Source organism: Sceloporus occidentalis, unplaced genomic scaffold (assembly GCF_023333645.1).
Source record: "Sceloporus occidentalis isolate IW3139 unplaced genomic scaffold, rSceOcc1.0.p SCAF_7, whole genome shotgun sequence".
NCBI lineage: Eukaryota > Metazoa > Chordata > Lepidosauria > Squamata > Phrynosomatidae > Sceloporus > Sceloporus occidentalis.
This window is the reverse complement of record NW_028316987.1, coordinates 72,383,964-72,401,503: the sequence shown is the minus strand read 5'-3', so window position 1 is coordinate 72,401,503 and position 17,540 is coordinate 72,383,964. Positions and strand designations below refer to the sequence as shown.

Below are 17,540 nucleotides of genomic sequence, written 5' to 3'. Positions count from 1 at the left end.
AGGAGAGTCACAGGATGTTGGTTGTGTCTCAACTGTCCCCCAGTTCTAATAGTCTGGATGGCCTTGGCAACAGTTCAATACCAGTTTGGAAATGGAAAATAACAATGGGAGTGGGGCCAAGTGAGCCACCTGGTTTACTAGGAAGCTGGCGGTAATGAAACAAATGGGACAGAGACTGGAGCATCGGTGCCAGAAAACTTAAAATCAACAAGACTGAACAGTCAACAGACTATTGGAAAGCCCTATCCAAGTATACTTATGTATCACCAATGCATCTTGCACAGTGGCATCCAGTAGAGCTATTTCAAGTAGTCAGGGGGCTCCTGTGTTTTGTCCTAAAAGAAGAGAATGCAGACCCTTTGACAAAAAGAGGGGAAGGGGGTGGACACAGAATAAGCTGAGTATATTTCTAATTAGACTGAGTGTATCTTATATGTTAAGACCGTGGTGGCAAAGCCATTTTGGATACAAGAGATGGGAGGGCAGGGGAAGAGGAGGAACAGGTTGTGAAGAATTCTTTGTGAAGAATTTGCTAGACATTTTTTTCAGACAAAATCATTTGGAGGATCTCTGACTGGAGTGCTGCAACTAATACAAGCCCTGTTACTGGATATGTTTCCATTTGTGCGGTCTGAGGATATGAACAGGTTCCTTGGAAAGGTAAGAACCACCACATAGTTCTTACCTTTCCAATGATTCTGTTCCCAGAGTGCACAAATGAGTATTAGAACTGTGCCACATGAGAACTGTGCTTTCCAGGTAGGATGGGGACTATCTGACTAGATAAGGGGAGTAGTAAATCCCTCACTTTCTCAAGGCAGATTTCTAGCCTGTCTTAAGGCTATGGTGAGGCCATTGCTGATGGCAGCGGCAGGAGGGGACATTTCTAAACTCCATAATACTAGCAAATTACTACCCAGCCTCCAATATCTCTTTCTTGGGCAAAGTTCTAAAGTGCATGGTGGCTTGCCAGCTCCAGGGGTTCATGGTGGTGGCAAATTATCTAGATGCATTTCACTGTGGCTTCAGGCCAGGCTACAGGATCAGGACAGCTTTGGTTACCATATTGAATGAGGACAATGGAAGTGTGCCCTTGTTTCTGTTGGACATCCCAGGAGCTTTTGCTATAGTGAACCATGTTAGTCTTATGGTCTGCCTCTTTAAGATGGGCTTTGGAGATGTTGTTTTGTAGTTACAATAACTCTTGGAAAGGCAAACTCAAAATATGATGATGTGGGGTCCTATCTTCAGTTCTATTTAATATATACCTGAAAATGCTGGGAGAGGTTGTCTGCAGCCTGGGAGCCAGGTGTCATCATTATGGGGGTGGCACCCAACTCACTCCCTCTTTTCCATCTCAATCCAAGGAAGCTGCTTCAGTGCTAATCTACTGTCAGTAATGAGCTGGATGAGGATGGTGCTTAGCCATCACCTATAATTACTATATCCAGTTCTGGACACCACAAATTGATGTGTCAATACCAATATCAATTGAGGTGTCAAGGAAAGGTAGCAGAGGTGAACAAAGGTATGGAAACAAAGCTCTACTTATGGTGAACAATTTAGGGAGCTGCGTTTATCTCAAAGAGATAACTGAGAGGTGGTATGATAGCTGTCTTTACATATTTGAAAGGAGATCATGTAGAAGATGGAGTTGTTTTCTGCTGCTCCATATACCATAACTCCTAACCAATGGATTCAAACTACAAGAGATTCCACCTACCATTAACAAGGACTTATTTTCCATTAGAGTTTTTGACGATGGAATAGATTGCCTTGGATGGAAGTGGACTCTCTGTTGGCAATTTTTAAACAGAAGTTGGTGGCTATCTTTCAGGAGTGCTTCAGCTATCTATTCCAGCATGGCAACGGGGTAGGATTCTATTATTCTGTGATGGATTAGAGGGGGTATAGAATCCTAAACTCAAAGCAAATGTTGGTTCACCCTTTCAAAAAGAAAGATCACATTGGCTGCATCCAAACTGCAGCAATGATCCAGTTTGACACCTCTTTAACTGCCCTGGGGTTAAATTGAAATTCTTGTCTTAAAGCTGAAGATTCACAAAAAATTAGGATTAAATATGTAAAAGATATCTCCTTTTATTGTTTATTATAAAAGAAATACAAAGATGGTTTAAATAAAGTCATAAACAATGTTGCCCTTTTGCATCAGAGTGGGAAAAAACAATTTTACAGTTTTATACTGTAGTAGCACATTTACGGGTTCAAGTGATAAAACCTATCCATTGTTAATTATTTTATTTTATATGGGAAAATATCTGCTCATTTATCACAGTGCATCAACTGCTATCAGAGAACAGCTTCAGCTAGTTTTGACAAAGTAAATTAATCACAAGTTTAAATGTGCAACAAAAGGAAAATAATATTCCACATCTCTTGAATGATACAGCTGTTTTGTCTAGGAGTCCCATGGAAGTATGAAACACTCTCCTCTGTTTTGAGAGACAGATTTTTCCAAGCCCTCATTCATAAAGGTCAGGTACTGATCTAGCCCAACCCTCGGACTTTCAGTCTTTTAATTGCCAATGCCATAGGCTGAACCATCTGTATGGAAAGTGCATGGTGTTCAACTGAGCTACAGACCTCCCCCTGGTGACAATACCATGTCAGCACTTTGTTGAGCAATTCACAGCATCTGTGATGGTGAATCCTTTCTCCATATGTTGGGGTCATAGCAATATGGATCATAAAGCGACACTTATATGGGCAGATCTGCTGGTGCTTGAGCAACTAAGGCACATTGAGTTAAACAAATAAATAATGAGTATTCCAGTAAAAAAAATTAGTTTTCCACCACCGTTTTATGAATAATGAAGATCTAGGGGGAATTATCAATATTATTATTTTAGCACTTACTCCCATCAAGAAATGGTTCCCCACAGGTATACTTGAAATTTTAGCCATCAGATAAAGCTGTTGAATTATTGGGAGTACAACATTAAATTACTGGTGTTTCTTTTGTGTATTAAACATACTGAAACAGAGATGCTCGTAATTACTATTTTGTAAAAGAAAAAATGGTTTGGTAGAGTGCTCCGTGAGTTTCATATGTTTATTAAACAAGACACAGATTATATTTCATCAGACTAAATGGCAGCATGTTCATTCTGCTCCATATTCAACACCAGGTCCTTTGTATCACTAGGTCCAGGAGCTGAGCTGCTATTAAAGTAGAGAGAATTCTCAAAGTTGTCATCTGTCAGCAAGTGTCGATTTCTCTTCTTGTAGAAATAGTAACCTGCCAAAGCAGCTCCTGCTAGAATGAGAATCACAACAACTACCACAGCAGTAGCTTTACTGTGGGATGGTGCTGGTTCGGTATCTTCCTTTCTATGTGCTGTAAATTAATACACAACATATTATGTTTTGATCATGTCCTTCCTCCAAAGAGGTTGGGATTGCAAGTCAGAGTTTTCCCCATTCTCATTACCTTCACACCACAACCCTGCACAGTAGCACTTGAGGCCTGTATTCAATAAAGCTATTGTTCTAGAGCAAAGTTTGCTATGCTACTAGTTGCACTTTTTCAAATGGTATCTAATATAGCTTGTATTTCACAAGCTGTTTGTCCACCCTCTTTGGCAACCTCTTGCACCAATCTTTGTGCAAAGGAGTAATCCAGCACAACCACACTGTGGTAATTTTTCTATTGTTGTTGTGTACCTTCAAGTTATTTTTTAATTTATTCATGGCAACCCTAAGGTGACCCTATCATTGGGTTTTCTTGGCAGGATTTATTCAAGGGGGTGGGCTTCCTCTGAGGGTGAGAAAGTATTATGACATGCCAAGGACTTCCATGGCTGAGTGGAGATTTGAACCCTGGTTTCCTAGAGTCCTAGACCAGCACTTAAACCACTACACAACACTGGTCTCTCCATTTTCCTTTCACTCTGTCTGGCTTTAGGCCAAACTTAATGGCATTAGTAAAGATTCTGAACATGATGCTCCCTGATCTCTATACACAGCAGTAAGGTAGGAAACCTGAAGCCCTCCCAATGTTGCTAGACTACAGTTCCTCCAGTTATCTCAGTTATTTATTTCTAACTAGTGGATGGGGTGGTGGTGGAGTTGGGACCATAGGTTCCTAACCCTGTATTTTGGGATCATTTGGCTTCACTGTCAATGAACAATGGTGATTTTTTTTATGTGTAAGAGCCACCATAGTGATACGTCTAAGAACAATCTATATTCACATCCCATTTTTCTCTTATACTCAAAGCAGTCTCTTGTACTTGCTCTGCTTGTAGAGGTCATAGTTAACTCAGGGTAAGCACCACTGAAATCAGTGGTTCTTACCTCTGACTGCTGAGCTGCAGTTTGTAGAAACACACTAAGCTGTCAGGCAGATCCACTGAAGACATACTGAGTATTTGTTTAATCCTCCCCCCCCCCACCTGCTCATATTTACTGACTGCATCTATACTGAGTTGCTGCAAATAATGGAAAAACATGGACGTCATTCATTTGCCAGAGCTAACGGAATCTAACAACCACCCTGGCACTCTGATATGATTTTGTTGCTTTTGCCCTGAAAAGACTTGAGAGATGTGTTCCTCTTTCTTGCTCCCTCCTAAACATAAGTGTCAATGAGATCGTTGTGTCACAGAGGTCAATGCAGCTATGAAATGTACTGATGTTGCATAGTGGTCAATGCGTTTAGGGACAAATGTTGCAATGCTACATGCACTTGGGTCAGAATAAATTCCACTGAATTCAATAGGAGTTAATTTTAAACTGACATATATATGCTTGGTCTGTGATGGTGACAGTGATCATCAACAAATACCAGAAAGAGCCGAACAATCAATCAATTCTTCTTTCCCCTTTTCTCTCTCCCCCCCCCTTTTTTTATGGGTATCTTCTCTCAATAATTGTTGCACTTATTCTATGAGGTTATACTCCTCAGAGATGTAACATCTCCAGAAGATTATTTCTTTGGCTGTTCCAAACCATAAATTTCTTTGGTATGTCATTTTTTTAAAAGTAGCCTAGAATGCCACCAAATACCAAAAAATTATGGTGAAAGGAGCATTTAAGCCAATGGAAAGAGTTTGAAATGAAAAGATGGGAATTTAATATGTTATTTGGTATGTAAAAACAAATTTCCCTGTAGATTATTCCTAATTTCTTATTTAAGTTCTTTCTTTAGTCCATATAAAAACATTTACCAGGTTTTTCTGGAATCTTCTCAGTAGGGACCATGTCGAAAACTAAAGTGGAAGAAAAGCAATGCATTACAGCATGTTCAAATCTTTTTTCCCTTTTTTTTGGTGCACATTTTAATAACACAAATATATCCCACAAAAAACGTACCACTTGCTGTACCCAAAATGATATCAGTCAGAACTTCGCAAGAGTGAAGGAGAATATTTTGTAGAAAAGTGTTTTGCCTCTGGATTAGCCAAAACATTTACAATTCCTCTGGAAGTGTGTATGTGTATATGTACCATTAAATTGCCTGTTGACTTAGAGGTGGTTTTGCCAGTTGTAAAAGGTAAAAGGTAAAGGTTTTCCCTTGATATAAATATCTAGTCATAACCGACTGGTAAGGGGAGGTGCTCATCTCCATTGCTAAGCCAAAGAGCCAGCATTGTCCAAAGATGACTCTGGTAGTCATGTAGTCAGCATGACTGCACAGAATGCTATTACCTTCCCACTGAAGGGGTTCCTATTTGTCTCCTTGCATTTGCATGCTTTTAAACTGCAGAAACTGGGACTAGTGACAGGAGCTCAGCCCATTGCATGGCACATGAGCCTCAAATAGCTTTGAACTTCAAGTTGTTTTGGGAGCCAAACTAATTTTAGAAACTGTCTGCACACCTCTTTCCCTCCCTCCAGTCAGCTCCCAATATTTTCCCAACAATTTCTGCTCCTTATTTATGATCAAGGGATGATGATGATGAATTTCATTTATATGCTGCCTTTCTCCTGGAGTGGGGCCCAAGGCAGCTCACAAAAAGAATCAGCTAAACCTAAAAATAAAACTTTAAACACAGTTTTACAAATCTTCGCATTAAAATGATAGATTAAAAAAAAAACATTCAAAAGTTAAAAAATATAGGGATAAACAACTCTCTTTCTTTCAAGGGATGCATTCCCTTGCAGGTAATCTGTGGAGAGCTACAGGCAGGCAGTAGGTAGTGCAGCAGCTAGTAGTCAGTTAAACAACTCTCCTCATCTAGTGGCTATTGAAGAAGCCTGAACACGCAGAGAGTGGTAGGAACTGGGTCTAAAGTCCCATATGGTCTTAGGAGGTCACAGTCCCTTCCCATTTAAACTCTGCTTACTAGTTGGGCCAGCAATGGTGACTTGTGGCAACATCCAGTCTGTCCATGATGCATTATAATGTTTTAACTTGCACTATATTAGTTCTATCAGTTCTGTCTGGAAGCAAGAAAGTATGCCCTAGTGGCTCTTGGGAAATATAGATTGCTGAGGAGCAGCAAAAGAAGGTGAATCCTCACAAGCCTCCTGTAGAGTTTAGCTTCTCAGATTATCTGATCTGAAGGACCAGCAGTTCCTCTTGCTCTCCCCCCCCCCCTTTTGCCAGGGACTAATTTTGTGCCCATTGAAACTATTTTTTCTTTCTTTCCTGGAAACTCACTGAGGACCAGCACCCAATGGCTTAGGAACTCACATTGGTCCAGTGACCACACCTTTGAATAACACTGTTGTAAGAGGATACCCCATGCCAAGAATTGTCTTAAGGATCCTATGGAAGGATTGGATGCATCACAATGTAAGAATTTCAGGAGGACAGGCCCATAATTTCCTCCTTGTCCTATTCTTTGCCTGTCATCTCTGATTGGATTAAAAGGGAAGGGAAGAAGACAAGAAATGAACAAGTTAAGAAATTCATACAAGCTGGAGAAGAATGTGAAGCATTAGGATTAGAGTCTTTCAGTGTTTTCCAGCATCTTCCTCCTGTCCACAAACAGAACAACCATGATCTAGTAATTACAACTGAGAGTGAAAGTATTAAATATATTGCTTACTTTTTGGTTTTTTGCAAATGTATCCTGCATAGGAACTGCAATAAGCATTATTCCACATTCCAGATGAACTATACATTTCCACACACTCTTCACTGGTCTGGGGTGAAGGTTCTCCAATATTCCAGTTGACGAAATCCATTACAGTATTATCAAGCCATAACCAATTGCCTAGTGTTAAGTTGGAAACTATAGTGAGGTTAAGAGCTCAAACAGGTCTGTTCCTAGTTTCTAGAACACATACAATTGAATTGATTGACACCAAGAACACAAATGAATGGTCCCTCCTATATATCAAGTCTTTTGAAAAGTGTCTTGTCATTATAATATACAAGAGGATATGTTTTCCTTCCAGATTCCTGTACACTTATACTTAATGTCAACTATGTGCATCATACATATATGGCATTCCTGATTCATGGCTGTAATTTCAAATGTCATGCTCAAACATGCTGAGGAAAACTCAGCAAATGACCTGCCTAGGGCCCCTGGGAACCTTGCTTTACAGCCCTTGAAATCCCTTAACCGGTAAGGTTGCTTTTCAGCCTGAAAAATACAACAAATACCAAATATGGAAGTTGGGGTTTTCTTGAACCCCACTCCCATTATCCCCACCATCCCCAACTGAAAAATCACCATACTTCTGCCAAATCCCAGAACTAAAAGCAATGTGCATCAGGAGTGATGATACAGCCTACTGGGGAGCATGGTGTGGGACTGTGTTCCATTCCCCCTGCAGTTGCCTGCTCCTGTTCTAGAACATGGACTTGGGCAATTTCCAACCCATGTTTTCTTGTGTTTGGAAAATATCTACAGAAATAGCCTGAAGGCACATTTTGCAGATCTTGAGCTTTGCATCAAATTTGGCTGTTTCTTCCACACTTACTCTGAGACCATTCCTGCAGAACATTCACTTTCTCTCATTCACTGTCAATTAGGCAGGACATGAAAGCAGTTTGCCTCTAATTCTGGTGTGGCACCGCCGATACAAGGGTTTGGAAGCGCGCAGCAACAGGACGCTCCCGAACCCTAGTGCGTATGGGTGCCGCCATCTTGACGTAGTGCCATCCATACAGCGCACACATCCATGATGTGTCTTGTGTGACACGTCCAAATGACGCATCCACAAGACACGTCACCGTGTCATCCCAGGGTGCAAAAGGGTGCCTTGGCGGCATCACAGGAAAGGAGCTCCATTTTGGAGCTCCTTTTTCCAGTGGATTGTTGTCATGGATGTGCGGTTGCCACAGCAATGATCTGGAGGAGAAAGGAATGGCCTCTGGCTGCCCCTTTCTCCTAATCTGTACTGGGCCTCTGATCAGGATATGTATCACCTTTAAGCTGAAGGGACAGGATGGCCTCATAATCACATTGAGGTTGGTCTCCACTTCCCAGAAAATTCCATGAAGTTGTGAAGATGAGAGACTCAGAGGCCCTTTCCCACAACACAACTATAGCATAAAATCCAATTTTAACTGACAGGATTCCACCCAGGGTTTGTAGTTTAGAATTCTCAACCGCAGAGCTCTAGTGCCAAAATTCCACAGGTTGCCACCATGACAGTTCAAGTGGAATCAAAGTGCTATAGTTGTGCAGGTGAAAAGGGTCTTTGGTCGCACACTACAACTCTAGCACTGTAACTGCAATGGCTGTATCCTGTGGAATCTCAGGCCTGTAATTTGGTGAAGCACTAGAGTTCTCTAGTTGAGAGTTCTAAATCAGAGGCAGAAAAACATGGAAAGAATAGCAATAGGTTCACACCACACACACACACACACACACACACACGCACGCAAAATAATGTACCATTCAAATTTTTGTACATTCCTGTCCAAAATGATCGGATTTTTGTTTCAAGAAGTTCTATATTTTCTGTTAGAAAACGTGCTTCTGCTGCATCAGCTATTGAAACCAGATTTGCATCTGCAAAATATCAGTATGAAAATAAAAGGAACAAGAGGTTTTTAACAAAATAATTTTTTTCTTAGACTGACTTATTTCCAAAACAAACAAACAAAAACTAACCCCTCCCCACCTTATCTTGCATAAAGCACTGCAAAATTAGCTGGGATTCAATGCAGTAACTCCAGCCCTGTTGGTTTTTTTAAAGTCTATCTTGAGGGCTAAACATGTAGTGTGCAGTCCCTATTTAATTAACGCTAGATGGAGACCATCATGAGCAGCTGAAGGAGATACTAGGATGTTTTTCAAGGAAAAACCTGATAGGGAAAGGTTTAAACTTCCTCCATCCAGGTGTGATGGTCTTACTCTGATAACATATCTTTATTATTGTTATGCACCTTCAAGATATATCTGACTTATGGTGACCGTAAGAGAAACCTATCATGCATTTTTCCTGGAAAGATTTGTTCAGGGAACGATTAATTTTGCCTTCCTCTGAAGTTGAGGGAGGGTGACTTGTCCAATGTCAATGTCATGGCCAAGCAGGTTTTCAAACCCTGGTTTCTAGAGTTGTATTTCAGTACTCAAACCGCTACACCATGCTTTCTCTCTGACTATAGTGTAAAGAAGCAAGGGATCTCAACATTTCATTCTCACCCTCAAGTGGGCTTCTTTTTAATTCCAAGATATGTTGGAACAAGAACAAATCTCCTCTTCTCCTCGTTTACAATTATAGTACATCACTGCATCCATAAAATAATACTTTTGCACCATAAGAATTCTTATAGCTATAAGAATTTTTAAAATATCAGGGAGTGCAAAATTTGTCCTTCAAACCATAAGGCCACCCCAGCATACCATGCTGGCTCAAGAAATCATTATATCCCCCCTCCCCAAAAAAGTACTGAACGTGTGGGCACAGAGGTGATAACAGCTTGAAAAACCTTGGGAAAATCCACAAATATATATTGCAAGAACTCATAAACTAGTCTGGAAGAGACAACAATGTGTACTTTAGCAGCCATAAGTACAAATAGATCTAGATCCTATATTACATGACTTTTTGATCCATTTACTGTATATAATCATGTATAACTCTATAAATTTTAGTCAAATAATTAACCCCAAAAAACTGAGTCAACTTATCCACAGTTCAATGTAAATACTGTACTGTAACTCATTTTAAAAATGAAACCATCCCCTGATGAAAAGTAAGAGTATAATCAGCCTTGGAATAACTGACACCCCCACCCATCCTTTAGGATGATACAAACAGTTATGCTTGCTGGAATTTTGTAAGTTTCTTGGCACCATTTTCCTTTGCTTCATCCTTTAGATCTTTTGTTTCATGCCCCTAAGTTTCACCCTCAACTTATCCATGGTTCTTATTAAAATACATAATTTTGACTTCAAAACCTGCCCTCAACTTATACATGAGGTAAACTTATAGTTGAGCCTATATGGTATTTATATAGCATCAAATATTCAATTAATTTTATACTTACCTAATTGTAAACAAGCTAAAGAAGCCCTTGGCCAATTCTTTCTAGCGGAAGATTCAAAATAGTAACAGTGACCACGGAAAGGAAGCCAAGACTTGTCCTCTGATTCTGGGCATTTCCCTGGATGTTGAGGTGGTTCTGTAGGTGCTTTCACTGTTTAAAGAACAAACAAATTAGTTTTAATTAGTTTTAATTTAAAATTTTCTGTATATGTTGATGTCCTGATGCAATTTCTTGTAGTCCTTTTTAATAGAATTTTGTGTTTTATATAAATGAATGAAGGTGTTCCGAAACTGTATTAAATGACTTTAACTTCTTTCTTGCTCTTTGCAGGATCATTTCATTCATTACAACACAGAAACATCAAGGCATGTTGTGGAAAAAACCATACATGGTAGAGGAAATCTGAGGTCATTTTTTGATTTAGAATATTAAATTCCTATAAAACCAGCATAAATTTTTAATGTTTTTATAATCCACTATTTTATAGGCCTGTGTTATTATCAACTGAACTGTTTAGAATGTTACATCATCATGATTCAGACATTTTATAAGGACATTAATATTTGCATTCAGCTTACACTCTCTTGGAGATAGTCAAAATTTAAAGGTGGCATAAATTAGATTCTGAAAAGAGAAGTAGGCATAAATCATGGAATACAGAATGAGGAAGGACAGAAGAGATACTAAACATGTAGTAGTGTTCCAAAGAAATGCCTCAGATAATATTTGCAAAAGCTGTATCAATATATACAAGACATTTAATGGGTAATCGCTCTGCCTAATAGGTGGAATTTTATTCAAGGGAGTACAAATGATTTAACGTTTCACTTGCAATGCTTCCATTTCCCCTTCTGTTTCTTCCATTGGTTTTCTCTAAGAAAATCCTCAACACACAACAGCTACACAATGGAGACATCCATTGTGAAGCAATCTTTATTGCTTTTCCACTGCTATGCTAAAGTTGACACCTGGTTAAAGAGAAAACAGCTAGAATTCTGTTGGTGACATACAAAGGTGAAATGTATATGTATGACCTTTTTTATGGTCATTGTGGACAGAAGTATCTAGTACCTCTGTCCTCACCACCTAACGCCATACTGTCTGTGCACTCCTCTACAGCCATTTAGGGGCAGGAAGGGGCAGCAGCCAGCTGTGTTTCTACAAAAATGCAGACATCCTTCTGGGCATCCCAGGGGTCTTCTAAAGCAGTGACTCTCACATTATGGTCCCCCAGATGTTTTGAACCTCAGTTCCAGGAAGCTCAATCCAACTTAAAAACTGAGAAAAATTCTGGAGCTAGTCCATGATATCTAAAGAATCAAAGTTTGAGAAACACTGCTCCAAGAAGATAGTGTCATTTTCATGTCTCCAGCTGCAGAAGCAAAGCCAAATGCTCCCTAGCCATCCTTTGCCCTCCCCCAGGCACTAAATGGCAATTGTGAGAGTTGCCCAGGTGGCAATGAAATAAATAGTACAAGTGGAAAGATTTGGAGGGAAGTGAGAAGAATTTGCACTCCACTAAATCAATACAATAGAACCTTGGTATCCACTGGGTTCCAGGAACCCCCCCCCCCCCCCCCGATACCAAAATCCATGGATGGTCAAGTTCCATTAAACACAATGGCATAGTGAAATGGTGTCCCTGTATTGGCTAATGTTTCTGATAGTGTATGGAGACTTTTGACTAAGTACCACCTCCCATTTGTCACTGTTCTGAGTTTATTGTCACCTTTAACTTCATTTGAACTTGAGGGGAAATTGACTATAGGGAAACAAATCATAGATCTCTCACATCACACAGCAAATGAATTGAGCCAGCAAAAGGCTACCAGTTGAGCCCAGTACAAAAGAATGTAGAAACATTCCATAACAATGGAGGCCATCTCTTTGCAAAATTTGTAGATCAGCCTTAACTGTCTCTATCTCTAGCACCAATCAGAGCCTCCAGCTTCACTCAAAGGTCTGTTGCTTAGTACCTGCCCAAGGAATAGCTCCACAAAATGCAAAAGCCAGATGGTCCATAAGGTGCTAACAAACAATTAAAGAAAAGCATTTCCTTTCATTTACTTACAAAGAGAGTGTTTACAAAGTGGAAGATAATTTTGATCACATGATCCTGTCTTCCATCCTCCATCCAGGTCTACATAAACACAGCCAAAATTTTGTTTTGGTTCACCTGCAGCCCATTTCGTATACTTCATATTGAATTTATCAATCCATGTATATTGTCCGTTGGTCTAAAAAATGAAAACGTAGCAAATGAGCAGCATTAATGGCTGTCAGATACAACTCATTTAAAGAAGCTGGGCTGAGCATATGAGTTGAGTGTGTCTTGGTTCAGTGCAGTGCTTCATTGACTGATTTACTGTGTACCAAGAACAGAACTGAACCCATTTTGTTGCACACCACAACCCAAATTATGGCAAGACTATAGTAGCAAGGAGACTATGGTATGGATTCAGTTGAATATGCAAAGTGTATTCAAATAACCAGTCCAAAATATTTCCCATCTGAGCCTGGATTAAGCATACATTACAGTATTCATAATATGTGTTTGGTGGCATGGACTGAAGACCTTCCCTTCTATTCACTGCCACTAAGATTTAAAATTAGAAGCTGATTTGTAGGTTCACCTTTCCCACATGATAAACCATGGTTTATTTTATTATTCCACCAAAATCAAGCCACATAATTATGTGTGATTGGGAATAACAGAAAGGACAACAAATTCCATCAGTCGACTATTAGGTCCTTTCCAATAATCTGAATTTGGCAGCAGGCAAACACATGGGGAAGACATTTAATGAAGCTGAGAAATAAATCTGAAGGTCTTTAAAACACTGCTGGTCCTGGTTATTGTACCAGACCTCAGACTGTCTATGGTAGTGCTTATTCCACTCATTCAAAAGAGAAATAGAAGTTTCCCATTCATCTATAGCAACAGTGAACAAAATTCTGACCTTGTAGGACTTCCCAATATAGAAATAAATCAGTATGTATTGGACTTTTTATAATCCCCGAAGATCAGACTACTTACAGCCCAAACCATAGTTAACTCCTAATCATAATATTATGTGGCAATGGGTGTATAAAACTATAGTCGTGGTGGAAAATTTTCTGTAAAATGCATTTTAATGCTCATCCAAAGAGAAACATATTGCTTGATAATCTGCAGCTTCAACATAGTTTGTGAATTGACCAGCAGCTTTCACAATATTTGTTCTTAATGGTTTGTATTTATCCTTTTCACCCTATTTTGCATCAACTCACTGTGTATGGTTATGCCTTTATCTATGGCATTTCCGGCTATAGTAAGATATACCTTATGTGCTACAGGAAGGAGACCAAAATGACAACACTGCTGACATAGTACATATTCAGATCATTACAAGGTAAAGACCTTATGGTTTATGCTTTTAACTGGTTTTAATTTTTTTGATAGTTTGATTACTTTTCAACTTGCATTTTGTGGATTTTAAACTTTTTTTAAAAATCTGTTGTAAGCCGCTGTATGTCTCAAACTGAGGAAAAGGCAGGATGGTGATGATGATGACAGCAACAACAGATCAAAACATCTGAAGTGCAAAGGTATTCCAAAAGTATTACTTTGATATAAACTATCTAACTGCATTTTATTATACAATTTAGACAAAAAGAGGACTGGTTGAATATACGCTGAAGTGCAGTTGAAACATTTTTCCCCTATGTTTTATACTATGTGGATGTTCTGGACATGTTCTGTTAAGGAATCAGTAGTGAGCGATTGTTTCTGATCAAGGCAGAAGCAGTAGAGATAGATTCCAATCTCAATCCAATTTTTGATGCAAGTTTCCCTGTATAATATTCCACTGTAGTAGATATATGGTACCCTTACCACATTGCTGTTGAGACCGATCCACACAGGGCTTTTGTACTTTAAGATTTGTAGCCAGAGGACAGAATAGCTGAAGGGATCTAAAATACTAGCAAGGGCTGAGTCTTCTTTTTGAACTTGGCACCTTTGCTGGGCTTCCTTCCATGTCATTTTGGATTCAATGATGAAGTAGGTACTGTTGTCATAAAAGATATGATGTACTGGGGTGGGTGAGGGAACAGAGTATTTGGGGTCTGTAAAAGCAAGGGAGAAGTTATATTAAATACAATCTTTTTTTTTGGTTTCGGGGTTGTTGATTTTTTTTTTTTTAGACAAATAATAAAAGCATCCCCTACTGGTCTTGCCAGAGTAGAAAAAGAGCTTTGTAGACATATAATTGCATAAAAGTACTGAAAGAATGTCAACATTTTAAAACAGTGGGTGTGGTCATCTGAAGAATTTCTGGAGGGCTGGATTGGCACTTCAGAAGAGTACCTAAAGTTTTTCACCTCTAAAGAAAAATGCTGCCAGACTGTTGAGCTAAAAAGACCCCCCCCCCCCCCGAGCTAGCATTAATGATAACTCCTGCTTTGGAAATACAGATTAAACCCCACTCTATCCTCAAAATGCATACTATTTCATTCAACCAGGAATGCACAAAGTTACCATCTATGACCTGGTACAGACGGGCACGTTGCAGTGATATTAGGGCTTGATAGGGCTGGGCGTCTAGATGCACCCAGCCCTAGTGACGTCGCAGGTGCGCGTGCCTGTCCACATAGCAGGCGCCACAGCTGCCCAGCTGTGGCACTGCATACAGACACCTCTTGGTAGAAGTGCTATCAAAAAGGAGCCGCCTAGAGCAGCTCCTTTTTAAGTGCACATCTGTGCAGCAGCATGTGGATACTGCTGCACAGCTGTGCAGCAAAGAGGAGTGGCATTTTGCCACCTGTGTGTACCAGGTCTATGTATCCTTAAGCTACAATTTTGTACATACTTCCCTAGGAGTAAATGAGTAAATGAGTATTAAAGGGGCTGTACAGATAGCCCTGAAGGGGCAGCATTCAGCCACCCTTTTTCACCTAGATCGGTGCCGTGGCAACCGCACGCTGCGGCCAAGATCAGGCCTTTCCAGGGTGCAAAAAGGAGCTGCAAAAAGCTGCAGCTTGGTGGTGTTCCTGAAGCACTGCATCATGCGGACGCAGTGTCAGAGGAGTGTCATCTCACCACACGCTGCATTGTCAAGCCACCCTGGTGGCAGAGCCGGGGCATACATCATATACACGCTATGCCCCGACTCTGCCCCCAACTCAGCCTTTAAGGCTGGTGTGTACAGGGGGATACTCATTGAGGTTTACCTCCAGGTAAATCTGTATGAACCTGCGTTGTTTATTTCACTCTTAGAACCTCAAATATGTAGACTACACCCAAATTTGAGAACCACTACTCTAAATACATTCTATGAGAACACATCTTGCATAAACATGTGTATGGAGCCACTGACCGAGGAAATCATGACAAGATAATCAGGGTTTCCATAAGATATGGCTGTCTTTTATTCATGGAGCACAACAAAAGAACTCACTTGTATTGGTCTGGCATATGTAGCCTTTCATAATGGAACAGCGAAAATGTTTCCATGTCCCTGCTTCTTTCAGAGGCCTATTTTTCATTACAACACAGTCTTCCTAAAAGGAAAAAAAACAAAAACAAAATGTCACATGCAAACATGGGACGGTCACTCCTTCCCATTTGAACCACAAAGGTATAATTTCCAGGAGCCATTGAAGGTACAATCAAGAAAATTCATATTTGTACTCTCTTTTCTCTCCTGATCAGTATTTCTAGGCTGCTTATTAGTTCCCCTATTATAGCTGAAGAAAGCCAACACGGTGTAGTGGTTTGAGCATTGGACTATGACTCTGGAGACCAGGATTTGAATTCCTGCTCAGCCAGGAAATCCACTGGGTGACCTTAAGCAAGACATACTTTCTCACCCTCAGAAGAAGGGAAAAGCAAAACAACTTCTGAACAAATTTGCCAAGAAAACCCATAATAGGTTCCTCTTACAGTTGCTATGATTTGAAAGCACACAACAATATAGTTGAACTACAAAAGCTTCTGCGTTTGACTTGGGTGACAGCCATAATTGTCTTTGCCAGCTCAGCTGCTATCCTTAATTCTTGTTTCTTTGCCTGCCCTGGTCCTAGGAGGGACTCCCATCTCCTGCTCAAACCCCACCAGTAGGGCTCAGACTTTAGGCCATATATAGGAGGGCTCATTGAAAGAGTTCTAAACAAGGAAAAGAGCTTACAAGTTTACAATTACTTAGATTTAGCCCTATATGGTTTAGGTCCAAGCTATTGGGCAGGCCGTATCTCCCTATATGAACCGGCCTGGGCTCTGAGATCCTCGGGAGAGGTCCTTTTCTCTATCCCACCACCATCACAAGTACAGTTGGTGGCCTTTTCTATGGCTGCCCCTAGATTTTAGAGTTCCCTGCCCAGAGAGATCAGAATGGCCCCTTCCTTGATGGCCTTCCGCCGCAGTTGAAGACCTTCCTCTTCAGACAGGTTTTCAAAACAGAAACCTATTAAAGAATGGCCTGAAGTGTTATATTGTTTTAATGTATTTTAAACATTTTTATTTTTTTAAAGCATTTGACATTTTAATATGCAGTTTGTTTTAATTATTGTAGTAATTTAATTCTATGTTAACATACGATTTTTATATTTTATGATCTGCCTTGATTCCCAATGGGAAAAGGAGGAAAATAAATAAATCATATTATTATTATTATTATTATTATTATTGTATTATTTTTAGTGTTACAAGCCGCTTTGAGTCCCAGTCTTGGGAGAACAGCAGGATATAAATAAACAAATAAATAAATAATAGGAATAGGAATAAAATGTAATCAAATACCTACCATTGCTCCATCATAATTAGATGATGGAAAGCCTTTTGCCCAGTTTGTGTAGTTGACTCCTGTTCCATCTGTCCACAAGTACATGTGTTCTTCATTAATATCATTTAATCCTATCCATGCCTCTGTTTGTAAATTATTTAATTGGAAAGTAAGGAAGGCTAAAAGAAAAGGAGAACAAAAATGTGACATCCTCAAAATCTGGAAAACAGTTCAAATAACTATGGTGAAAAAATGAATGTTAGAATTAACTAGAAAAAGGAGAAGCAACTTGAAAATTACACTGAATTATAAAGAACTATGAGAAATGTTAAAATCACAAATTGGAATTTACAATTTAT

General features: G+C 39.7%; 1 protein-coding gene across 2 annotated transcripts in view; it reads right to left on the bottom strand.

The window, feature by feature from the left end:
- Window positions 1-2,104: 2,104 nt before the first annotated feature.
- The window catches only part of LOC149309943 (macrophage mannose receptor 1-like), a 65,080-nt gene continuing 49,644 nt past the window's right edge, over window positions 2,105-17,540 (bottom strand). The window contains exons 22-30 of one of the 2 annotated variants that reach the window (XM_089533319.1): window positions 17,203-17,360; window positions 15,859-15,961; window positions 14,295-14,527; window positions 12,492-12,657; window positions 10,421-10,570; window positions 8,820-8,936; window positions 7,017-7,184; window positions 5,184-5,231; window positions 2,105-3,358 (exon numbers count right to left, since the gene is read on the bottom strand). In XM_089533319.1, coding sequence (XP_089389445.1) covers window positions 3,108-3,358; window positions 5,184-5,231; window positions 7,017-7,184; window positions 8,820-8,936; window positions 10,421-10,570; window positions 12,492-12,657; window positions 14,295-14,527; window positions 15,859-15,961; window positions 17,203-17,360 — 1,394 coding nt within the window. In that variant the 3' untranslated portion in view covers window positions 2,105-3,107. The remainder of the gene's footprint in view (window positions 3,359-5,183; window positions 5,232-7,016; window positions 7,185-8,819; window positions 8,937-10,420; window positions 10,571-12,491; window positions 12,658-14,294; window positions 14,528-15,858; window positions 15,962-17,202; window positions 17,361-17,540) is intronic. The other variant, XM_089533318.1, reaches the window with a different exon arrangement.